This window comes from Caenorhabditis briggsae (genome assembly GCF_000004555.2).
Source record: "Caenorhabditis briggsae complete genome, chrX, whole genome shotgun sequence".
Classification (NCBI taxonomy): domain Eukaryota; kingdom Metazoa; phylum Nematoda; class Chromadorea; order Rhabditida; family Rhabditidae; genus Caenorhabditis; species Caenorhabditis briggsae.
The window spans coordinates 3,287,338-3,312,836 of record NC_013491.2 but is presented as its reverse complement, the minus strand read 5'-3'; the positions used below and the strand labels follow the sequence as shown (position 1 = coordinate 3,312,836).

The window sequence follows — 25,499 nt, the reverse complement described above, 5'->3', positions numbered from 1 at the left end:
AGAACAATTTTTTCCAATTTTTCGAGGTAAAATTTGCCAAAAACGGGGAATTTTTTAAATGCCAAAATTTGGTACTAATCGAGCAAGGTCAAATATTACTGTTGAAAAATGTCTGAAAACTGTCATAGTCCTGCCGTTTTTAGCCTTATAATGAGTCGAATTGCAGCCACTATCTCAAAATTCTCTTCTCTCAGAATCAAATTATAGTGTTCAGAGAAAAAAGGCAAGTGCACAAAAATAACGAGTTCTCACATTTCATATCGTGTTATATTTCATAGGGGCTTCTCAGTTTCCTGTTCCCATGAAAATAAATTTCCAGAAAAAAAAAAGGAAAAAACTCACATTTCGAATCAAATCGATTTCCCATCCTTCACTTTTTCAATACACTTCCCATTCCGACTATTTGCTTTAACCTTATCTATAAAACGGCGGGCCGTTTCTCTCTCATTTTTACTCTTTTCCTTTATTCACTTGCCGTTTATGTTTTGAATTCAAAACTTCAAAACTAATTAAAAAAACGGATTTTAGGAATTACAGCAATGTCATTCCCAACGAGTTCAGCAGCAGAAGAAGAAGATGGTTTTCCGGAGCCCGGCGTCGCTTCATGGTACGACGCGCAGCCCGGTAAACGATTGCTCAGAAAGCCAAACTATCGGATGGGCACTGCTGATGTTTATGAACAACACAAGAATCAAGAAGAGGACATGTTGACAACAGAGCGACTGAAGAAAGGATATCAGGTGAGTAGCAATAGCAGGAGAGACCACAAAGGCGAGAAACTAGGAGAGAAATGTTGAATATGCAGAGTGCAGAGTAACTATGGAGGTTGGGGGTGGTGATTAGAGACCTCTCTGTGTGTTGGAGCACGCGGATATATATATATATATATATATATATATTCATTGGGGTGGGGGAGAAAAGAAAAGCACAAGAAGAAAAAAAAGAAGAAGAAGAAGAAGAAGAAGAAGAGAGTATACGAAATCACGTGTGAGATAAACAACCTGAGTTTCTGTTTCTTGCAGGTGCCCGTTACTCACTACGAACTCCAGTCGCTCATTTTCAACGCTTCTGAAAACAAACTTCTCCGCCTCGACCGGGCGCCACGGCGGACGTATTGTATGATTTCATCGGTAAGCTTTTGACTATTTCCAGTAGATATCAACGAAGACCTTTTTCTTCAGATTGTTCATAGAAGAGGGGAATACCATATGAACTTCGACAGTAATCGCAAGGTGGCCAAAGGGGAGATGCCGCGGTTCGCCAAAATACGCTTCAAGCGAATTCTGGAGGATCGTGTCAAATTCTTCTCAGCATTGTTTCGTGGGACACCTTTGCAATATCTGCAGAAGAAGGTGCCATACTATCGGCGGAAGGAGCTGCTGCTACTGGAGTTTTATGATTATCAGTGAGTTTTACACAAAAAATGCGGGCGCTTATCCTAGATTTCGATTTTTTAGAATCCGCTACGATCGTGCGATCTGGTGTGTCAAGCTGGTCAGCATCCTTGGCTTTAATTGCTCCGCCAAAGCACAGAAAAAGGCCCTTCTCGACTTGGCAACACTCGAATGGAGTCAAGCGTGCGGAAAAGTCACTTACTACCTGTTGCTAGCTCTAAGGAAAACCTACAAAAAAAGTCGGGCGGCGTTCAGAGAATCCGTGAAAATGTGGTACTATATGACTCGGTTCATGATGTACATGTTCCAGGTAAGTGATTGTTTTGTGGTCATAATATATGCTAAAGCGTATTTGTAGTTGATTTTTGGTCATTTTCAAGAATCTAGAGTTTGGCTGTCAAGTCACTCTCAAATCGTCAAAAAAGGTAAAACGGAGCTAAATTGATAACTTTGCAATAAGACAATTTTTGAAAATTCCTAGTTTTCGAACTATATGGCGATTCCAGAAAGACCCCCCCCCCTCTTTCGGCCCGTCTTTTCACTAAAAAAGAGGTTTCTTTCAGATCTCGGCCAATAGCAGGAAAAACTAGAAAATTTCTAAAAATTGTGTGAATGCAAAATTTTCAATCTAGATCTGTTTTACACCTTTCAAAATTTCCAAAGTGATTGGGAACTGTTCAGCTGAGCTCCAGAGTCCGGAACATTGTCGAAATAGCCAAAATCTACAGCTAAATAGGTTATTGACCGCTAAATACAATTCTTTCAGGATGGAGTCGTCGATAAACACGAGTTCTTAAACGACTTGACCGAAATGTTCAATGTATTTTTTATTCGAGGATCTCTTGCGAATGCGAAAATTTTGGAGTGAGAAATTTCCGAACCACATTTAATTTCAATCATGTAAACCTTGCAGACTATTCATGGAGTACTACATATTCTTCCTAGACGATCTCAGTTCCAGCTTGATATTGGCTCGCAGAGCATCAAGTTTGTTATGTAAGGCGCTTGGATTGCTCAGTGAAATCAACGAGGCTTACACGAAGACTCAAGTCTACAAAAACGAGAACAAACATGAGTTTATGGGACATCAGGATGTGTAAGTCATACTTGGAAACTTACACAGAACGTATTTCATTTAACTTCAGATGGACAATAGACGCTCAACCAAAGTTCGACTTTGAAGATTATAATAGGGACCATAAGGAGTTCATTGATCCTGATGATTTTTTCCGATTCGTTGACGAACTACCCGATGCTGCCTACTTTGAAGATTACGAAGATAAGACTGCTGAGCAGGTTGCTGAAGAAGAGCTACAAACAATGGAAGCACCGCGACGAGCTCGAAACTATATCTACAGTGCACTGAAAAGCGTTAAAACTCCAGTAAACGATCAGATACCTGTCGACTTGGGCGATGAACTTTACATTCCATCAGATGTGGAATCTCTAACGAGTCCGGAACCAGAAGAGGATCCAGAAGAGGGACCGGAAGAAGACCCACGATCACAATCGGTACCATCACCAACATTCCCTGCAGGTCCAGTATCTATGGAAGAGGCAATTCCAGCTTATTGGCGAGCACGTGGGCCAGTACTCCAGACAGTACCCCAACCAGCACCCCAACCAGTACCCAAGCCAGTACAACAAACAGTACCCAAGCCAGTACCACGACCACCTCCGAGGAACCTCAATATAAAGTCCGAGCAAGTCGATCCAGAGTACGAGAAGAATTTTGGAAATCCGGTCAAATCTAAGAACTTTAATATTAACATCAAAGCGGAACCAATGGACTATGATGAGTATTCCACGGAACCACCTCAACCACTCCAACCACCACAAACGTTCCAACAACGACCCAAATCACCAGAGAAGGAAAAAGCACCGGAACCAGCTGCTGAACCACCTCGATGGACGCTGGAAGAGCTCCCGAAAAATTTCCTCTCGAAAAATTTGGAAGTTCCTGCTCCGTGGACTCGACCGCGGGAGAACCCCATTGAGCGGAAGAGAGCCTACAATCTGTTGTGTGCCAAACGATTCCCAGTTAAGGAGGATGTCTTCGAACCATTTAAAGATCCAGACTCTCCAGATGGATCCAGGCCGGCGTCACCAATTGAGCCGATTCCCGTCAAGAAGCTTCATAAGACACCGCCCAAAAAGGTGATGACTGACGATGATGAGTTTGGTCATATACCGGCTCAAAAACGGAAGATCAATCCAAAACTGGCAAATGGAAAATATTCGGAAACACTGTTTGTGTACTACTTGATAAATGGTGGAGTTGCTTTTGATCCAAAACACGACGGCGATGAGATGGACTTCTCGAATCCAACGCCTCCAGAAGCACCACCACCACCGCCGCCAGTGGAGTTTGAGACCTCGCCAAGTGCATCACCAGCTCCAGACACTGACAAAGAGGATGAAGATGGTAAATCCAAGGAAGGAGGCGACAAAGCTGCTGAGAAATCGACTGATAAGCCTGCTGAAGAAAAGGAAGCTTCAGAAAAAGAGAAAACTGGCGAGAAGAAGGATGGTGATAAGCCAACAGAGGAGAAAAGTAAGAAGGGCGAGAAGGCGGATGGTAAAAAAGCTGTTGACGAGCATCTCAATGATCTAATCATACCGATGGATGTGGAGGCAGAGGCTGCAACAAAAAGAAATAGTGCAACTAATTCCAAAGATGATGAAGCTGAGGACGCCAATAAAGTCGCTGGTGATGCACCAGTAGTGGAAGCAACACATGCTGCTGGAACATCAGAAAAGAAACCAGAAGCTGAAGTCACTCCAATTGAAACCAACGACGTCGAAATGGAATCAGTTGATCCTGCAACCAACAAAGAATCGACGAGTGATTCAACAGCAGAAAAATCATCAGATAGTCAGGAACCAATGGAAGTGGACGATCCACAGAAAAAATTGCCAAGTCCTGCGGCTGATAAAGCCGGAGATGACGCTTCCAAGAAGACTAAAGAAGGCAAAAAGCCAGATACTCCAGCAATTGAATTGGTTGATTTGGAAGCCCTTGATGATATTCCACTCCCAACGGATGACTTAATGTTACCCGAAGAGGATGAAATTCAAGTAATCGAGAAGCCCAAACATCCAGACGCTGACTTCTGTGAAGTGGTTGAAGTTGTGGAGAAGGACAAAGACAAGACACCGGAGAAAGCAACAGAAGGAGAGAAGGAAGCGGAGAAAGATGCTGAGAAGTTGCCAGAACCTGCTCCAGTTGTCGAATCAGTTCCAGAGCCAGTGAAAACTCCCGAAAAGCCAAAGACTCCAGAACCGCCACGTCTCTACACAGCAGAAGAGATTGAACAATTGAAGAAAGATAAGCGGAGACAGAGAATGCTTGATCGATTGACCGACGCCTTCAAAATCCAAATGGAATCTGACAAAAAATACGAGGAAAACAACATACATCCATCGTTCAAAGTTTACGATCAAAGTCGAAGCTTCCGCAGGCCGCTGCACTTGTTATCGTCGATGGTTCAATATTTGGCATTCAGGACTCCAGAGAGTTTTGTCTGGAATAATCTTGAGGTTAGTTTGAAAAATTCTAAGCAAAAAAAAATCGATAAAAATTTCATTTTTAGGTCCCACGTCCCGACAAGTGCCACAAAATTCTCCCACAGCTTTGCGGTTCTCCACTTGACCACTTACCTTGTGAACTTCACGAACTGCCAGTTATGGAAGGTGAGTATTACATTCGAAAAATAAGGAAAATCAGATTAAGAAGGTAATTGAAAGCCATAACTCAAAGACAATGTTGCGTGCAAAGACGCAGACAAGAAAAAACATCATTCACGCTCTAATGCTAATATGCTAATTTCATAATTTTTTCCAGGCAATGACGGGCATGTCGAACATCTACGGCTTCGCCACCATGAAATCGTACGCAGAAGTCAAGCAGCTGACGAAAATTGGCTACCAGGTGGAGCGGATGTCTTACAATACGGAAGAATCATTGACGCTTGTGTTGATGTTATTGGACTGATGGACTGTATCAATGTCGAGAGGCCAAATTCCATTTTCAAGGTGTCCGAAAGGCTGTTCAATTTCCGTGAAAAGTTTGCCAAGGAGGAAGCTCTTTTGAGGATCAAGCTAATGTTTAAGTGGTGTATCAGTGAGGAGCGAGAAGGATCCTTCCGTCCGGTCTATTGTGCAAGAATGTTGGAATATGGATTGAACAGGAGTGATGATGGTTTGATTGGAGGATGGCAGATAATGGATCTCTTCTTCAATTTCATGGCAACCGAAGGACCGAAACCTGGAATGGCGAATTATCAAGCTAAATTCGATGCTTGTGCTGGAATTATGATTGAGATGATTCGCCATAAACTTTTCACTGTTGCCGACATCCTTAGGGAGCTCGAGAAAGATCTGGATATTGATTACACGCTACCATTGATGGCAAGACAGAGGAAACAAAAGATGCCGAAGATTTCGAAAAAAGAGAAGACTCCTGAAGAGCCAGACAACACCAAGCTCATCCACTTCACCACGGAACACACTCCAAAACGATTGTTCATGGGAAGAAAGATGGATTTGCTGGAGAGAATGATCATCATGTTGCCACAGTTTGGTAATAACAAGGATAGCGATGAATACAAGATCAGAAACCAACTACTGTTTGGATTGCGACCATCTGAGAATATCTACTTCAGAAGAGCAAAAACCATCTGTCAAGGCATTTGCAAGGAGTTTGATTCCAAGTCATACATTGAATTTAACGACTATGTGACGGCTCACAAAAAGCTCAATCAATCTCGGTTGGATGATATTCTCCGTCAGTTCCGTGCCCAAACCTACCACGATCAGCATGTGATTCTTGAGAAAATTGTGATTCATTTGACTGAAAACATTGGAAGCTTCTTGGAGAAGAAGAATGGACACTTGCCAGCTCCAGAAGTTGTCAACATCATCTGCGAAATGTACGAGTACAGTATGGACATCACATCTATCTTTGACTTCTTTGAAGTTTTGCATCCATACCTAAAGGCTGTTGACGAAAAGGTTGCCTCATTCGAAATGGATCTTGTCCCGGATATGTACCACACTGAGATTGCCTACATCTTTGTCTCGTTCTTCATGAAGCACTACCAACGTTTCTTGTTACACAAACGAAACAATCATATTGTAAATCAGCTGTACTATAGTGTCAGGAAGATGATGATGGACAAAACTCGTTTCATCACTTGCTGGGGTCGCGTAATTGCAATTTTCGTCAACCACATCCGTCCGGTTCTCATTGACGGATGTTTCCGGATTATTCATATAGAAGGAAACGAGCGGGAATTCGCAAGGGCTCACCCCAACAAGAGGCCATTCAACTTGGAGTGTAGCTATTTCAATGAGGAGTTTGCCGGTTCCAAATTGTCGCTGAGAGGTGCAACAATGAGATACGACTCGTTCGCCGATATGAAATGGATCGTGGACAATCTGAAGGTTACAGTGAAGAGGAAGAATTCGAAACCACGGACACCAAATCGATACTCATTTGTCATCAGAGCTTTCATGGAAGCACGAAAGCATGGCCAAAACTTTGATCGTATCAATGAGTTGGCCAATTACTGTGCAAATGTGACGGCTAACGATCCGCCTCTCTCTGAATACTGGATAGGAGCCATCAAAGGGCTCTGTTGCCTATGTATTGATGATTCGTCGCAACTATTCAAGGAAATGGCAAAGAAGATTGATGTAAGTTTCATTTCCATTATTTCATTTAAAACATCTGTTGTTCTTTTCAGATTTCCGACTGCTCTACTCACTACTCACTATCCACATTCATCACGTGTCTGGCTGGGAAAGCGGCATTCTACATTCCACGACTCCTTCACAAGCTCACCGAGGAAGTTTTCTCACAGATGCTCCATAACGATGGTCGTCTGACATCCCACAAGACTAAAGATGTGAAGCGAAAATCTGCTAACAAGACCACAGAAACCCGAACATTGAGTGAAGCTGAGCCGGGAGTCTGCCTCTCTCTTCTGATCATTGCTGGATTATGTTGTCCTGGAGATGAACCATTCGGACTTTCCGTTCACTATCGAGGAATTGAAAAAAAGAAGAAACGATTCCGTCAAACTGCTGATGAGCGGATAATGCACATGTTCCACTGGTTGGAAATGGATAAGTCGATGTTCCGAACTTTGGCGTCGATTTCTAAACTGCTGGAAGCTCTACAGTCCCGTTGTCGAGATGCAAATTTGGTTCTTCCACAATCCTTTCAATTGAAGCATCCAATTGTGGATCCAAATCATCCTCCACCCCACGAAAAGGCACCATATCGCCCTCAATTCTTGTTCAATATTGCTAAAGCTGTGTTCTTCACAATTTGCGAGCAAGACTGGGTTACTATTCGGATGTATCAATTTGTTCGAATCAATAAGATGGAGCCGTTCAATCAGGAGAAGTTGAAAACAAATTGCTTGGGACAACAGTTGCTCCGAATCTCATTGCGCCGCAAAACCGAACGATCCAATGTGCACAGCCTTTTTGAAGCTCACAAAATCTCCAAAAAAGCCACTGTAGACAAGGTTCTATCGTTCATGAATCTCTGGAACTTCCGTGCAACTTTATTCGACCTCATGCTCATGATCAAGGAGATTAGTCCAGATGGAAACACCAGGCACGCACAACAAGGTGCCATTGCTGCAGACGCATTGATGTCGGAAATTGGAAAATGCTGTCGTGATATGTTCCTGGCTGCTTACAAAGCTGACGCCAAAATGCCAAATGTGAAGAAGCTGATGGACTTCCGATTCGGAGATATTAGCAAGTACTGGCTCTTGGCTCCACTTGTCAGAATGTGTCCAAAACCAATCAACATCCCACCACAGTATGCTAACACTCAAGTTCAAACTGTTGCTGCCAAGTTCTTGAGAGAGGCTTCTGCTCTGATGGATACGCCACCAACAACGACTCCAAAGGAACGTCTTTTGCAATGCTCCTGGGCCATGTCCAAGCTTCCATTCATCAACATGATACTGACATGTCTGGCTTGTGAGAAGACTCAAAGTGGAAAAGACACTTTTCTCAACTCGGTCTACCAACAACTCCAACGAGAAGTATTCCGTGACCACAACAAGCGTTCCAACTGGACTAACCGTCCAGAACATCGGGATTGCACCGTCCTTCGTGTCAATTTGATCGCCTACATGTACAAGGAGATTTTGAAGCCAACGCATGTAGAGGTTTGGGGACTTCTTCTCTACCAGCTCATGTTCCACGGAATCATTAATCCATCCAGAGAACGGTAAGCTTTAAATTTCTCACTGCAAAATTTTATAACATTTTTTTTTCACAGATATGTCTTTGAAAATTGCTACGACATGCTTCAACATATGGTTTTATGGACGCTGGTCAACGGCGACAACATGAACAGTCACGATCGCTATGGATCCATCCGAGTTCGTTGGCCAAACTACGCAGGTTTGATGAAGAAGATTCGGAAAGAAATTCAAGATCGCCACGTACATCCATCTCGCACATGCCTCCTTCGATTCTTGCCGATTGGAAAGCTTCAAACTAGTACAATCTCTTACAAGAAGTACCATAAGAGAACTATCAGACCATCAGCAACAAAGTCTAAGAAGTTCATGTCTAATGAAGGAATCAGATCTGGAAAGTACGTTTATCTTCCGGAAGAAAAGGTCAAAACCAACGCCTACGATCATATGAAGAATATTCCTGATGGTATTCAGAAGGGAGGATGGAAGTTCCGAATGTTCCAGACAACTCGTCTTGACAAGGTTGCAAAAAGTGCTCTACACCAACTTCGAGCCAAGATTCCTCATACACATATTGGTGAATTCAAGAGGCCTTGTAACATTATGCTGGACAACATGTCGGAGGACTTTTATTTGAGACCACCAGAGGTTGAAATTACAAAGACTGTCGAACCAGTTGCAGACGACGAGGAGACAGCCGCTGTAAAGAAGCCAGAAGAAGAAACTGCCGAGAAGAAGAAGGACGAGGCGAAAAAGGCTGATGAAAAGACAACCAAAGCAGATGACGAGAAGAAAAAGGATGAAACGGCGGATGCCAAAAAAGATAATGAGAAGCAGAAGGAGGAAAAGGACAAGCCCGAAGATAGCGCCAAGGCAAAAACTGATGATGTCACAGCTAAGGACACCGAAAAGGACACTGCGGCACCAACCGATGCAGCTAAAGCGGCGGCTGCGCCAGTCGCTGCTGCTCCAGACGCCAATAAAGAAATGGATACATCTACTCCGAAGCGTAAGTGATTATTAATATTGAGAAAAAAATATTTTCAAATTTTTCAGCTGCTCCAGTAACCCGCGAAACATCAACGACACGTGGAAGAGGTGGTGGAAGGAAACGAAACTCTGGTGGACGTGCTGCAGGAGGTTCCCGAGCCAAACGCACCAACTCTCGTGCCAACGCCAACGCTGAAACTGCCGCTGCTGCCGAGACATCTTCAACAACCAAGGCTGGTCCATCTGGTGGTGGTTCAAGTAACTATCATGCTGCAATGCGTGCCAATCAGCCCCCAATGAGTAATGGATCCAGTGATGAGACCAAAGCCAACATTCGCAATTTGTTGAATCGCAAACAGGAGAAACGGAATAGTCGTGAGTTTATACTAAAATTGTTTAAGGCAAAAAACCAAAAAAAAAAGGGGAAAATGATATCTATAAACAAACCATTTTTTCAGTCGCCGACGCCAACGCAGCTGCCGCAGTAGCTGCTGCAGCCGCTGCCGCTGCCGCCGCCGCTGGGAATATTGCTCCGGCTCTTGCTCCAATTGTACAACCTGGAATTCCTTCCGCTGGTGCGTCATCAACGATGCCTGGGGTACCACCACAACAACAGCCACATCCTGGTATGCAGCACCAATCTGGCATGCAGCATCAAGGAATGGGTGCTGGAATGGGTGGAATGAATCCAACAATGCATGCTCCACCACCATACAGCTCGTCTTCAATGAATCGTGAGTTTTCTTTTCCAAAGGAACATTTTTAAAAATTGAATTTACAGCTTTTGCCAACCAGCCACACTTTGCTGCTCCAAACCAAGTGCCAATCACCAACATGGCTCATCGATCGACTGCCGCTGTCACTCCTGAAGAGCGTAAACGTATCATGGAAGAGCAAATGCATCAAAAGCTTGCTCAGCAACAGCTACTCATTGAAAACCAGAACCGCCAACGCGAGGCTCGTGAGCGTGAAGCTAGAGAGCACCAGGAACGTCTTCACAAGATTCGTGAGGAGCAGATGCAAAAAGAGGCTAAGATTCGTGAGGAGCAGATGCAACTTGAACGTCAACGTGCTATCGAGGAAAATAATAGGATAATGGAGGAACAACGAATTCTTCGAGAGAAGGAGGAGGCTCGTCGTCGAATGGAGGAAGAGCAAAGGCGGCGAGAAGAAGAAGCTCGTTTGGCTTACCATGTTGAGCAGGAACGAATTCGTAAGGAGCAGGAACGCCAAGCTATACTCGAAGCCGAACGTTTGAAACGGGAAGAGGAGCGTGAACGCGAACGTCAACGTCTGGAACAAGAACGACTCCAGCGTGAGATGGAGGAGAAAGCTCGTCGGGAAAAGGAGGAACAGGCTCGCATAGAACGAGAACGGCTTGAGCGTGAGCGTGTAGCTCGTGAAGCCCTCGCTGCTCAACAAGCTCAACAAGCTCAACAAGCTCAACAAGCTCAACAAGCTCAACAACAACGTCATCGTGCGATGCTGGAGCAGCAGCAAAGGCAGCAAATGATAAACCAGCAGCAACAGCAGCAAGCTCCATATGGCCAACAACCACCACAAGGACAGCCACCGAGCTATCAGCAGAGCTCCTATCAAAACCCATCTGGTTATCAACAAGGACAACAATCCGGTCAGAACCAACCACCCAACTACCAACAGACGAGCCATACGAATCCAGCTATCCAGCAAACCCAACAACCACCAGCGTACCAGCAAGATAATGCTCAGATGCACATGCAGAATCGACAACAGCAGCCTGGCCAACAGTATGGAAACCAACCTCAACAGCAACAGTCGCAACAAGCTCAACAGGGTCAATATCCTCAGCAATATCCTCAGCAGTTGAGTCAGAACCAGCAGATGAATCAGCAAAATCAGCAGAGGAATCCATTCGGTGCTCAACCTGAGATGCAAATCGGTGGACCCAAGGTGCTCATGCAAGCCAAGCCAGACGAGGCCCACGCTCAGCAGTATCAGCATACTCAAGCTCAGTTGGCATTGTCTCAGATGGAGAAAGAGAAGCAGTACTTAAAAGCGAAGAACCTTCAAGCTGGTCAAGCCGCCGGTCAACAACAACCACGTTTTGGTGAGAACCCTCAACAAAATGCACCTGGTTTCAATGGGAACCTACCATATCCCCAACAACAGCAGCAGCAGCCCCAGCAACCCGGTAAGTTGATTATTTTTGTCAGAATAGAGGCTTGCAACGCTTGATAGTAAAAATTCTAGGAACATCTCAAATTCCAAACACGACGCCAACAAGACCAGCTAATCCCATGCAAGGCCAACAGCAGCAGGCTGGTATGCAAAACTATCAAAACCAGCCAGTACTTGGACAACCTGGACCAATGCAACCTGGCGGACAAGCTGGGCAACAGCAACAGAATCAGTTCCAACGCCAGGGAATGCACACAACTCCTACCAAGAATGATATGGCAATGCGGCAAGGGCAAATGGGAGGCCAAATGGGTCAACAACAAGGACAAATGGGACAACAGATGCAAAATCGACCTGCTCAAGGATTGAACCAACAGAGCCAAGGCTTCCAACAGCAAGGTGGTCAGCAATCTGCTCAAGCATCCTTTAACCAGCCACAGAACCAATTTTCTGGTGGTCAACAACAACAACAAATGGGTCAGAACCAAGGTCAAAACCTTCAACAAGGACAGAATCAGTTTGGACGTCAAGCTGCGCCAAATCAAGAGAACTTCCAACAACAACCAGGATTCAATCAGAACGCTGCAGGACAAAACTATCAGCGTCCTGAGCAACAGCAGCAGAGCCAGAATCAGTGGAATCAACTGAACCAACAGATGCGTCCTCAACAACCTCAGCAGCCTTCTCAACAGCAGCAGAACCTTCCATTCGGACGTACTGAGCAAAGTCAACAGTTCCAGCAGCAGCAGCAGCAGCCACAACATCAGCAGCAAAATAAGCCAGCCATGGGACAACAGGGATTCAATTACCAAGGACAGCAGCAGGGACAAGGATTTGATCAATCCTCTCAGCAAACTCAACAGCATCCGAATCCCCACCAGCAACAAGGTCATATGCAGCAGACTCATCAGCAAAATGCTTCACAGCAGCAGCAGCAGTACAACCAAGCTCAGCAGCAATCTCAACAGCAGGGCAACCAGTTCCCTGGATTCTCTGGTAGTTCCAATCAAGCCCGAGCATCTAACATTTTGAATCAATCAATGGAAGATGCTGGTTTGAATCAAGGATTCTCATCTGGCAATAGTTAGTTTTTAAATTTCAGAATTATTATTAAAAATTGTAAATAATTTTTAGCTTCGAATCAACAAGCTAGCTCCACAAACCAACAAGGCAACTACGGTATGCAGCAGGGCCAACAAAACCCAATGCATGGCCAGATGCACCATCAGCAAGGCCAGCAAAACCAGAACCAGCAACAAAGGCCAGGAATGGGTCAGCAAGGTATGGGCCAGCAAGGTATGGGCCAGCAAGGAGGCATGGGACAGTCTGGAAGGGGACAACCTGGAATGGGTGGCCAATCCGCTATGGGTCAGCACCAACACGGCATGGGACGGCCGACAATGGGACAGCCAGGAATGCAGCAGTCTGGAATGCAACAGCAACACGGAATGCAGCAACAACAACCTGGAGCTCAACAATCCGGACTACAACAGGCTGGTATGCAACAGCAGCATGGTGGTATAGGAATGGGTGGCATGCAACAACAAGGTCGGAATAACTATGGCTCCATGGGTCAGCAGGGTCAGCAATCCGGGCAACAACAAGCTCAACAACATCAGCAGATGTCTCAGCAAGCCCAGCCACGACAAATGCCTGGAGGAGGAGTCCAACTTCCACCGTATTCCATGGGACAGCAACAGCAAACCCAACAGCAGCAGCCCAACCAACAGCAAATGGACCATCTCCGCCGACAGCAGCAGATGCAGCAAATGGCTCGGCAACAAGCTATGCAACAACAACAGCAAGGTGGAGTTCAGCAAGGTCAACCACAGATGCAGGGTTACGGTAACCAGGGCCAACAGCAGCAACAGCAGTTCCCACAAATGCAACAACATCGTGGACAAGGGCAACAGGGTCATGGAATGGGAGGAGCTGGCCAGCAACACCAACAAGTTCCGCAACAACAGCAAAACCAATACTTTCAACCTCAACAGCAGCAGGATCAGAGGTAGGATTTTTGTGAGATTACTGTAAGATTACTGTAGGAATGTAGCCAAAGTAAGACGATCCAAAATGTTGCTACAGGTCAATAAGATATACAAAACTGTGTTTTTGAAAACATTTTCAAGAGTCTGGAGCACCGCTGTCAAGCATCCGATCAGCTTGAAAATTTTGAAAAGTGTAAAACAGGTCTAGATCGAAAACATTGCGTTTACAGAATTTTTCGAAAGTACCTATCGTTTCAGTTATTTGCTGACTTCTGAAAAAGGCCGGCTTTTCATTTGGTCTTGTACTGAAAACGTCACAAAACAGGTTTATTTCAGAAATTGGCAAATGTCTGAAAAACTGAGAATTTCCGAAAAATTCTGTGAATGCAAAGTTTTCAATCTAGGTCTCTTTTAGATCCTTCAAAGTTTTCACAGTGATCGGAAACTTGAAAACGGAGCTCTAGATCTTTTCAGGTTCTGTACTTGCAATATTAGTCACCTTTTATATCATTAGAACCGATTTTCAACGCTCTCAAAGTTTCCAGAATGCAACAACAGCCTGGTGGTCAGCAGCAGCAGCAGCAGGGTCAATCTGGCCAACAACAAAATAACCAACACTACAACAACATGGGACAGTTCCCGAATCAGCAACAGTACTAACACACCCTGCAATATTACTTCATTTTGTCATTAACTAAAAATTCCCGATTGTAAATTTTCCCCTTATATTTTACAAATTGTCATATAACTTCGAACCTGTCAAATTTCTATCTTCTGTCACTTGAGCCCTCTTTTAACTTGATATTTCCCAAAACGGATATTGTTTAGTTTATTTTAACATTATTTTTGGCGTACAACTTGATTTGCAAAATGAAGTATATTTTTTGCAAAATTTCTCTTTTTTTTGTTATTTTCCAGGTACCAGAGATGAGCATCTTGTGGACCAGATACTGGTCACCTATTTTGTAAAAAAAACACAACAAGAACAGAAAAATTGGGATGTCTGTTTCGAAATCTTGTTTTTGATCACTAGAAAGAAGGGTGAGCAATATTCTGATTAGCATATAAATGGGGGAATGTGTTTTCTTGGTAGACACGTTTTTAATTTTTGGAGCAATTGCTCAGATTTTATTGTAGCTTTGGATAATGGCGGGGCTTGTAGAATTTGAATTCGCTAGAGACCGCGAATAACGAGCGTCTGTCTCTTTCTGTCCATTATTCTTCTCTTGTTGTGTCACCAAATTTTGGGACACGATTTTTTCGTGGGGAGACATTTTTTCTCGTTTTCCTATGCTTTGAAACATCATCTCAGCGTCCCCGCGCCGGAACTCATTCGCTCACGCTGCTCGCACTCGCTTCCATCACATGCCAAATATCCTTTTTTCTTCTCTCCTTTCTTTCCGTTTAAGAAAAAAACGCGGCGTAGCTCAGAAAAGAGCTCCGCCCACTCCTAGAGAGCTCCCAAAATTTTTATCTCTGGTGCTCACTGTCGCGCATCTACTCTGAAAAGGAGAAAGAGGAGAAGAGCCAGGGGCATTCATTCATTCGCATCTCATCAGGACGTTTTCATCCATCACTCGGGGCGCTCCAATGTCATTTCCAAATCCGCCGGCTTATGATCGTAAGTGAAAAATTTAATTAAAAAAGGAAGTTTTGGTGCAAAATTCAACAAGTACAACAATTCGGGAGCACTAGGAGGTACAAAGTGATTTAGCGGCACAAAATCCATTATTTGATGGTTGAAAATTAAAATTTTTCACGCATTTTGTACCCCCTTTTTTGATTAGGGATTTTGTACACCACTAACCCCAAAAATTGATATACCCTCAGAATTATTTTCCGGAAGTTTTGCATGTCGTATTTTAGGATCTCAAATGCTAACACACATCATAAGGGATTACCAAGAAAGTTATGAGATCTGGATGAGTCATAATAACATTTTTTTTAATTTCCAAATATCCAGCAGTTAGATTACTGTACCATTTCCTGAATGAACAAAACTGACGCTAAATGTAAGTTCTTGGGACTTAGACGTTGTAAATCGAATTCTGTGCCCGAATCAAAAAAAAAATGGAATAACAATGATTGGGTTTTCAAAATAACAACGTGGCAATTTTTAGAGGCTCTTGGGAAAGGAAGCATTAATAGACTCTAACATATTAGACAATAACATATTAGTGGACTATGATACAGTAATCTTTTAGTGGACTAGAGTACAGCATTCTCTTAATGATTTATGCATTGAGGAAATTAAACTTTTAGAGTTTGAGATTTCGAAATTACAAATCTAGAGTTCCAGGGAAAATTGAATTCTCTTGAAAAAAAACGAATTCAATTTCTTTTCTTTCCAAAAAAAAACAGAGAAATAAAATTGCAGAAGTGGTCCCACCGGCCTACAATCCGGATTACGCGCCCACCCAACCAGTCTACCACACCAACAACCATACAACCGCTCCACCTTACAACTTTCATGATAACGGAGGATTCGAGAACGTCGCAGATGTTCACTCTCCAGGTACTCTATAAAACCTGTAATAGAAGGGCTCCCTAACTTAGTTTTGAGCCATTTTATCTCAATTCTTGTCAAAGACATTAGAACGTTGTCAATAAACTAATTTATCATAATACCAGAAACATTTCATTAGTTGACACATTTTTGATATCTTGCACATCAGCCAAGAAAAATGAGCTCAAAGTTAACAGTATGAGGTTCTATTACAGGTTTTTATTTATTTATTTATTTCAACGAAGTTTTACTGTAACTTCTTTCAAACTTTCGTCGGTCCAAAAATTGTTTTTCAGTCTACACAACCATCGCATCTGGACCAATGCCATGCTCAACAATCATTATCCGGCTTGAGCCCCATGCAACCAAACTGCAGTGTCCATATTGTCGAACGGACGTGAGTTGTGAATATTCAACATATGAAATTAGGTTGCCCGAGGGTCCGCAGACATTTTTTCCTCTCATTATCTGGTTGAAAAATGAAAGATAGAGGAACAGAGTAAACAGAAAAACTCATCAAAAATTGGTCCGAGTTTTTATAATGAGCTTTCTGAAGAACGCATTCCGATGATGTTTGTTTTGGGTTCATAAGGATGATTCTAGAGAATTGAGTTTGGTGTTTTTCCTTTTGAGAATTGAGTTCAGTCTAAGCTTGGCTTCGGGGAACCTGACTAAAAAAATGTTTAATTTTTTTCTGTGAAGAGTACGTAATCAGAATTTCTCGAATTGTTTGATGGCTGGGATGATGTGTAATTGAGAAATATAGGAACTGAAATTCCAATTTATCTGAAATGTCGTATTTCCTTTAATAGAAGCCTACCTTTTTTAATTATAGAACACAACCCAAATCTTCAATTTTGAGCTCAATTATCTCGGTTGTTATGAAAGATATCAAAAATATATCAACATAGGAAATATTGGTGATATTAAGATAAATAATTTATCAGTTGACCAAATTTTGGTATTTGTTATAGGAACTCAGATAATTGAGCACGAAGTCAATGCTTGTTCAAAAAGAGGGAAAGTATCGTGTTCGTCTGTCAACTGATAAAATGTTCATCATAATATCATCAACATTTTAATAGTTGTCAAACTTTTGATATTTTTGATAGGAACAGAGATAACTGAGCTCAAAGTGCACGTACAAAGTAAATATTAACGCATTTACGGAATTTTCCAACTCAGAAAAAAGGCTCCGCGACGTTTCGAAAGACGGCGTTTCGAAAGTGTGACGTTTCGCAAGTGTGACGTTTCGCAAGTGTGACGTTTCGAAAGTGACAGCTTTGCACTTTTATGCATGGAAGAAAAAGCAAAAACTTGTATTTGAGTATTTAAATGGTTTTTGGAATATAGTTTTGTATATTTGAAGCTTTCAAAGCATTAATTGCCGTACTTTCGAAACGTCGTACTTTCGAAACGTCATACTTGCGAAACGTCACACTTTCGAAACGTCGTCTTTCGAATCGTCGCGGAGCCAAAAAAGGGAGTTGGAGAACAGACACTTTGTAACTCTTTGAAGAGCTTCTTGGCCAAATTAGGCAATTTTTTAGGGAACAACTGTCTACGGTCTTAAAAATTAAATTATGTTCAAAGGACTACATTTTTCTAAACCACGTATATCTGAAAATATAATTATTTTTAAATATGTTCCTTTATTGCTCATGCTTCTTCTAGGTTGTCACTCGCACAAAGTCAGTCTATGGTTTGTTGACCTGGATATTCTTCGCGGCTCTTTTCCTTTTTGGGTGAGTAACACTTTCGTTTTGAACACTAATTCTCCTCCACACGTCCAATTAAAAAAGTCTAGCCCCATTCATGTCTGTCCCATGTTTTTCGTGCTCAGCGAGCTGTGCAACTCCTGTCCGGCGGTTAACTACTTTTTCTCTATTTTTTTCTTTTTTTCAGATGTTGGTGCTGTTGTTTTGTGCCATTCTGTCTCCGCTCGTGCAAAGACATCATTCACACGTGTCCCAACTGCCGAGCCATGATTGGCATCCATCGACGGATCTAATTTGAAATGTTTTTGAATGAAAAAAAGTTCTCTTTTCTTGAAAAATGGTTCATTTATCATACACGTGACTTAATTGAATATGAACGAGTTGTTATTCAAGTCAGGAAGATAGGGAAGTTGACGAAAAATGAGAAAAAATAGAGAGATGTGAGATGGACGCGGGGATAGAAGACGTGAAAAATACGTGGGAAGAAGAGAAAAGAGATGTGAAGATATGATTGTCAATGAGCGGATGCATAATAGCTGCCTGCAAAAGTTGAGCATAAAAAGTTTTTCTTTTGACGAATGATGCGTGAGTCGCTCAACCGCATAAAAAACATTTACTTGCAAAACTAGGGCTCTAGATGCACCCGATCAGAGGGATATTCACGAAATCAACTTTTTTTTAGAATATTTAGAATATGGGAGAAGATATTGCAATTTGTTTTGATAAACGTTGTGTAGAGAATTGGTCGCTATTGAGTGGGTGTGTTTGGTTGATTATGGAGCTTGATCCCATGCTTGTTTCATGTATACGAACCAATAAATAAAATTGTAGAATGTGAAGACTACTGTAATTTTGAAAATAAGAGAATTTTCTAAAAACCTGGAGGGTCCTACCTGGAAACATCAGCCTAGATGTGTTATCCAGTCGTTCACAGTAGAGGATGTTTTTGGACTTTCGCTGGTTATCATTCTTGCAGATGCTGGGTTGTTGCCAACGTGCAGAGCTGAAATTTTAGAATAAAAATCTTTAAACCAAAAAATCAAGAACTTACTTTTTAGTTATCCTTGTTGTAGACTTGGTCGCCGGTTTTCCTTCATTTCGCATCAGGAAGCCTATAGTGGCAAGTTCAAAGAGAGAAGCGAAAACGAAGCATATGCCGCTGAAAGGAAAGCTGTGAAAATTTGGGGGGGGGGGGGGGGTGGAGGTTATGAATAATTGTAGAGGTGTGGAAAATGAGGTAGAAGAATAGAGGGGCGGGGAGAAAAAGGAAACAAACTAACCTCACATCCAGACGTCGATGGCTTTGATATACGACACTCTTGGTAAATTTCGGATTATGTTACCAAACTGGAAGGTAAGGGCCAGTAGGGCATTGACACCTGAAAATAACAGAAAAGGAGAATATATATATATATATATATATGTGAATATTTGAGAAAAAGAAGGTTAGGAGTAAAGGTCATAGTAAACACAGAATAAGAAGTGAGGTTTCGTGGATACTATATGCTTGCCACGGAGCTTAAAAATGTGATCTACTTGCAGAGCTCAATACATCGAAAAAAAGATCTTGAGTTTTCAAATATTAGGTTAGCAGTATGCACCGTTCTGATCCACGACATGTTGGCAATGTTCTGATAACTTGTGGATACAATACCTTCAAAAGCCAGCCAGCCGCGAATCAAAGTATTCATTTTTCCCTGTTTTTCACATAAATGGTGCAAATTTTCGTATTCTCTAGATGAGGTTGTATCTCTCCGAATATTTAATAATCTCATAGAGCTCAGTCGGGACTATAAGTAGGTGAGGGAGAACGGTCCCACTGAAGCTGCTCAGGTCTGACTTGACTGCAGGTAAAAAATGAAAAAAACCTCATGTTCACGGAAAGTCACGCCGTATCTGAGCCGCTTTGGCTGGACGGTTCTCCTTTACCCCCGTTAAAGCCCTGATTCAGCTCTATCAGATCATTGGTTATTCAAAAATATACGACGTTATCTGGAGCTTAAGGACTTTAACACACTTGATGCCTGAAAAAATGGAATGGAGGGAATTTTTTGACTTGCCACTAGCTGGCTTTTGGAGGGATGGTACCCTCAAGTTACCTGAACATTGCCAACATGTTGTGGATCACGACGGTGCATATTACTAATTCTGGATTATTCTTGTGTTTGTGTTATTTACTAATAGAAAAATGGACAGTTACTTTCCTGCCAACCTAATATTTCGAAAATAATTTCAAAAAATTTATTTTTGTATGTCAGGAACTGCTTGAAATTGTATGAAAACTTCACTCATGGATGAAAAAAGATATTTGGCGGTCAAACAGTTATAAGGATGTTTTTTATAAACAGTTTTTCAAATTTTAGAAACCCGGAGAGAAAACTGGCAGGTCTAGAATAGCATGATAAGTCTGAAAGTAAGCATATTGCATGTTATATGAACCTACAAACCTCTTAAAATCAGCAGACAACATTATATAATACATTATATAACATTGTATATTATATACATCATATGTAACTGCCCTGTACATTTACTTTGCGCTCAATTATCTTGGTTCCTCCAAATGCTATCAAAAATTTGCCAATTGATAAAATTTTTATCACAATATCACCAACATTTATTCAATTGACAAATTTTTGATATCTCTCATAGGAACCAAGATACCGTAAACATTCTAATAGAACGCCACCCGGACCGTCTTTTTTGAGCCTATTCATCACATTTCTTTTGAAAGATGTCAAAAAGTTGTCAATTGACAAAATGTTCATCATGATATCAGCAACATTTTATCAGTTAACTACTTTTTGATCTCTCTAACAGAAAATGAGAAACATAGGCTCAAATCTGACGAATCAGATGACGTTCTATTGAAGTCTTTACTTTTTGTAATTGAGCTCGAAGTTCACTTATAGACTTGGCTTTTATCAGAGCCCTTACGATACTTTAAAATTGTCCAATAAATTTCTGCGATCTTCGTCTAAAAATTCGCAACTGAAAAATTCTGATCCAACAAAAAGTAGTATATCTTTTTCGCTGGCTTATGCGGTCTTAACTGGGATTAATTTTAGAAACATCTGCTCGACTCCTTTTGCGTTCTTTTCCCTTTTTTGTTATAAACATTTCTTAGGAAAAATGAGAAACAGGAAACGGAAAAAAATCCAGAAAAAAAAAACAAATGGTAAGATTACTGGAGATTAGTGAAACGGCTCCTTTTCTTTCCCCCGCAAACCATTACTTTTACTATAACCGAATTCTAATTTTCCCTTCACTCCAAGTTTTTCAGTATCAAAGGATGCGGAGGGAGGAGGGGGATTGATGGTGACGCACAAAATCTGATCAGGCGTCTTTGAAATTGAATTACGGGATGGGAAGATTTGCAACGCGGGTTGGAAAACGTAGGATGCTACACTGACCTATCATTGTGCGAGCTGGTATTGCCTTGGGACCCAAATAAAACGGAATCCAGGAAATGAAGACTGTCATATACGTTGGAATGTATCCCTGGAGCAGGTACCATCCAGATCGCCGGCGGAACAAAAAGTTGACATTTAGCTCACTCCAATAACCAGCAGCGTAGAGCTGAAAAAGCTAGCTTTGATGTGTAAAAGATGAAGAACCGGTTCATAAGACATACAAAGTCGAGGTTTTTATTAAATTTTGTCATTTTTCAGGGGTCTAGAGCTCCGCTGTGTCCGATAACTATGAAAATTTTGGAGGTTATAAAACACATCAAGACTGGAATCTTTGCATATGAATTGTTTTTGGAAAAAACCTAGTTTTTCAGCTATTCGCCGATTCTTGAAGGACATCCTTCTGTAGATGTTAATGCACTAAAAACGGCGAGTCCTTCAGAAATCGGCGAATAGCTGAAAAACTGAATACTTGAAAAAATTCTGTAAATGCAACGTCTTGAATATAGGTCTGTTTTATAACCTTCAAAATTTTCAGATTGATCTAGCTCTAGACTCCTGAAAATTGTCTAAATCAACGGAAAAACACGTGTTTTCAAATATTTATGGCCAGCTCTGTACCATACCTGAAACTTATTGGAAGTGCTGAAATTGGTCATTGTGAAATCCGGCAACTCGATGGGTTTGAAGATGGTTAATGGTGGATCGCCCCATCGCATGAAAACTTCGTCCTGTAAAGATGGCAGATTCAAAATAAATACTTCGCTATGAGAATTAAAAAAACTAGTCACAAAAAAAGAAAAGTGGTTATAATTGGATGGCAACCTTGTTGTAGTTGAATGATTCGAAAGTCAAAGAACACTCGATACTGTCCATGGGGAATTTGGTGAGATCCATGACACACGGTCCGGTACTTTTGATGCGCCAATTCGACCAGACGGATCCTGGAAAAAGGTGAGTACACACATACACTCTACTACACAATTATTCACGCTCATTGTTTCTGTTCTCCCTGGTGATCAATTATTCATTGTGCTACCTTTTGTCTTGATCTTTTCGCTAGCTTGTAACAAAAACCCTACAGGAAGAAGCTAGAACGGAAACACTGTATCCTATATCATTCCCCATTTCCTTCCGACACAATTTTTTTCTTTTTTTTTGTTGGCTTTCCGATTCTCATCAAGTTTCAGGAAGCTTTGTGACGACTACAACGGCCAACTACCCAATCCTACAAATTCCAAAATTTCCAAGACTTTCAAATTTAATTTGTAGTCCTCCCCTCCCCCTCCTTCCCTCGCTTCACCCAAAAATTTTGCATAAGCGAATCAGCATAAGTCACTACACACTTAACGAGCAACGCTTCAAAACGTACCATTCGGGAAAACCATCAAGAAGACGTTGGTGAATGGAGAGCTGTGAAGCTGTGCCTTTTTGGAATTGATGAAGCATGTATTGGGCGTCCAGATGTTTTGCATGACAGCCCAATCAAAGGATAAATTGCCCTATACACGGAAACTGAGGAGGAGATCATTTGAGTGACAAATTACCTGACACGGATTGAGAATGTCGTATGCTAGGCCGGGGTCCGTCCAGTATTCGTTCATGTACAAGTCTGGAAAAAAAGCGTGAAGGTGTTGTTTGTTGCCAAAAGAAGACAAAAATTGTAAACACACCTATTTCGAAATCCTGTGTTAGCTCAGAAACCGATGATACTTCTTGAACCCACATCTCGATTCGAACGTCTACTTGAGGAGATGGTAGTTTGTGTTTGTTGTAGTATAGGGCACTTTCGAAAAGGAGATGGTCGATGATTTCAGTGTCATTTGCGCAGCTGGAAATATAATGTACAGAACCGAGCAAGGAGATATACAAAAAAAAAGTGTTGTTGAGTTGATTTTCGGGGCATTCTAATTACATTCAGAAGTCGGCTGTAACGTATCCAATCTTTTGAAAACTTTGGAGGGTGTAAAAGAGACCTAAGTTGAAGAACACCCCTTTTTTCCTGATTTTGGACTGAAAACAATAAAAAAGGGATGTCTGTCAGATATTGGCGAATAGCTGAAAAACTAGGAACTTTTTTAAACTTTTGTAAATGCAAAGTTTTTAATTTGGGTCTGTTTTACAACTTCCAAGATTTTCAAGATTATCGAAAACTTGACGGCGGACTCTAGTCTTTCAAAAATTGTCGTAATGCCAAATAGCAACTAAAAACACATTTCTGTGAATTTATTGATCGTTACTGTAGATGCAACTCACCCTTTATCCAACAAGTACGATACCGTAGGACTGATCTCCGCCGTGAGCGCATGTACCGTTTCCCGCGTAGCATACAGTAACAAAAACAGCGTGGAGAGCATGGCAATACTGAAAATTGTCCCCGGTCATACAAAAATCACGGAACATAATTCGAAGGGTACAAAGTGATTTATGGGTTAAAAATCCACAATTCCAGGGTACAAATCTCAGATTTTCAGGTTGTTGTACCTTTGAATTGGGGATTTTTAACCCTTAAATTGCTTGTAGCCAAATGACTCCAAAACTTTCGTACCCTTCGAATATTTTGCCATAAATCACCAAGAATCTGTTTAGTTTTCAATCAGAACGCCGTTTGTCATCCCGACTCCCCTTCTATCTTTGCAGGATCCGGACCACTATGTGCTCATTTCCCATGGGACCTTGGGTAAGATAAATGATGAGAAGAAGCGACAAGGAGACTGAATTTTCTACTGCGCGAGAGAAGAAGTCGTTTGGAAAAATTTCCTTTTTATGGACTTCAGCGAAAAAAAAATGGAAATTGAATGGGAAAAGAAAAGGAAAACGGCCGTTGCAAAGGAAGAAAAAGGAGTAGAAGCAAATTGAAAACGACAACGCTCTTTTTTCTAAGCCAGGAAAAGAATTGAAATTGACTTTAAAAAACACGAATAGGTTAACTCACGTGCGGGGTCGCCGTCGCTGTCAAGTCGTCACCTATGGATCCTGGCGATCTTGGTATTGTGTGCGACGAGTGATGGTGGCATCAATATTCGACGTAGACGACGTCGCCGCTGTCGTGCATGCCCTGAGGCGACCGACTCGAAGACGCCGAACTGAAGCACCGCCCCATTGTTGTTGGAAGGGGGTGTGTGCTTCTTGCGACTCCTCCGTCACCGCCGTCGCCGGCAACGAAGAAGACTCGCACCCCTCCCTATTGCCTCTACTTCTGAAGCATGAAAAAGGATGAAAAACTCAATTCTTATCTCTCTTTTTTTTTGAACTGAACATCTGACAAAGGAGTGAGGGTCCCTCTCTAGTAGCACATAAAAAGAAAAAACGGATTTGAACGAAGAAGAAAAAAATGTTGAAAAAAAATATGATGAAAAACGAAGGGAGTCCTCGGCTGATTGCTTTGTGTCCACGCGCTGTCTTCTATGGATTTTAGAATACTAGAGAAAAAATATGGGAAACAAACGAATAGAATCTGCTTACATTTAGTTGTCAAGGGACCAAGCCAACCAACCAAAACAGGAATACGGAGAAACAATTGGCAAGAAGGGAACTAGGAGCAACTGAAAGAGAAAAGACTGGGCCTGTGCCATTGCATAGCAATAAGGAGACTAAGTGAGAGCCAGTTTCGGCCATGGAGAACCAGAGAGTGAATTGGTGCAGGAGGCGAACCACACGAAGCGTACGCTCCATACACACGCATAGAAGACTGACAGAGGAGGAAAAAGAAGGAAAATGAAAGAAAAAGTTGCGAAAGTCTAAACAGAGAAAATTGGCAAATTGCCTCTAACTGAATGGACTTCTTGGCTAGATCCACGTGATGTCCAATTCTGGAGGAATTAAAAAATGTGACTAAAGAGAGAATTCCAAGAAAATGGGAAGTTTTGGACTCATGGGGGATAATTGAACCTATTCATCGAGATTGGCTAAAATTAAGAAAAAGAGCAGGAGGAAATGAGTCAACAGAATTATGAGCAATGCACCAGTCATAAGCCATAATTAGATGTGAAGTTGGGTCTGTGAAAAACGAGAAATTGAGAATACAACAATAATCTGCAATTTGAATTTTGAACCTTGGCGGAAAAAGATACCTTCAATAGAAGCCCACTCTATACAAACTCA

General features: G+C 41.9%; 4 protein-coding genes across 4 annotated transcripts; 3 read left to right on the top strand and 1 right to left on the bottom strand.

Annotated features, from left to right (window-relative positions):
- Positions 1–656: 656 nt before the first annotated feature.
- On the top strand, positions 657–14,421 carry Cbr-dpy-22 (the record flags this gene model as incomplete). The annotated part of the gene is made up of 17 exons (XM_002643664.2): positions 657–740; positions 1,023–1,130; positions 1,182–1,405; positions 1,458–1,704; positions 2,161–2,258; positions 2,308–2,490; positions 2,540–4,934; positions 4,988–5,087; positions 5,239–7,091; positions 7,142–8,649; positions 8,701–9,632; positions 9,680–9,988; positions 10,072–10,347; positions 10,395–11,786; positions 11,846–12,856; positions 12,908–13,781; positions 14,307–14,421. 17 exons carry the CDS (start codon positions 657–659, stop codon positions 14,419–14,421), a joined length of 11,709 nt encoding a protein of 3,902 aa, XP_002643710.2.
- Positions 14,422–15,351: 930 nt separating this feature from the next.
- Positions 15,352–17,315, top strand: CBG01899 (the record flags this gene model as incomplete). The annotated part of the gene is made up of 4 exons (XM_045238970.1): positions 15,352–15,382; positions 16,139–16,276; positions 16,564–16,664; positions 17,259–17,315. 4 exons carry the CDS (start codon positions 15,352–15,354, stop codon positions 17,313–17,315), a joined length of 327 nt encoding a protein of 108 aa, XP_045091968.1.
- A 1,443-nt stretch (positions 17,316–18,758) lies between these two features.
- On the bottom strand, positions 18,759–24,476 carry Cbr-lgc-47 (the record flags this gene model as incomplete). The annotated part of the gene is given in 14 exon segments (XM_002643662.1): positions 18,759–18,856; positions 18,879–18,988; positions 19,037–19,252; positions 19,271–19,364; positions 21,399–21,564; positions 22,022–22,126; positions 22,221–22,339; positions 22,768–22,897; positions 22,943–23,007; positions 23,069–23,226; positions 23,652–23,759; positions 24,331–24,338; positions 24,340–24,363; positions 24,366–24,476. Coding segments are annotated over 14 exon segments (1,512 nt in total), but the record flags the coding sequence as incomplete, so codon positions are not given.
- Positions 24,088–24,243, top strand: CBG27475 (the record flags this gene model as incomplete). The annotated part of the gene is made up of 1 exon (XM_045238969.1): positions 24,088–24,243. One exon carries the CDS (start codon positions 24,088–24,090, stop codon positions 24,241–24,243), a length of 156 nt encoding a protein of 51 aa, XP_045098044.1.
- Positions 24,477–25,499: the final 1,023 nt, after the last annotated feature.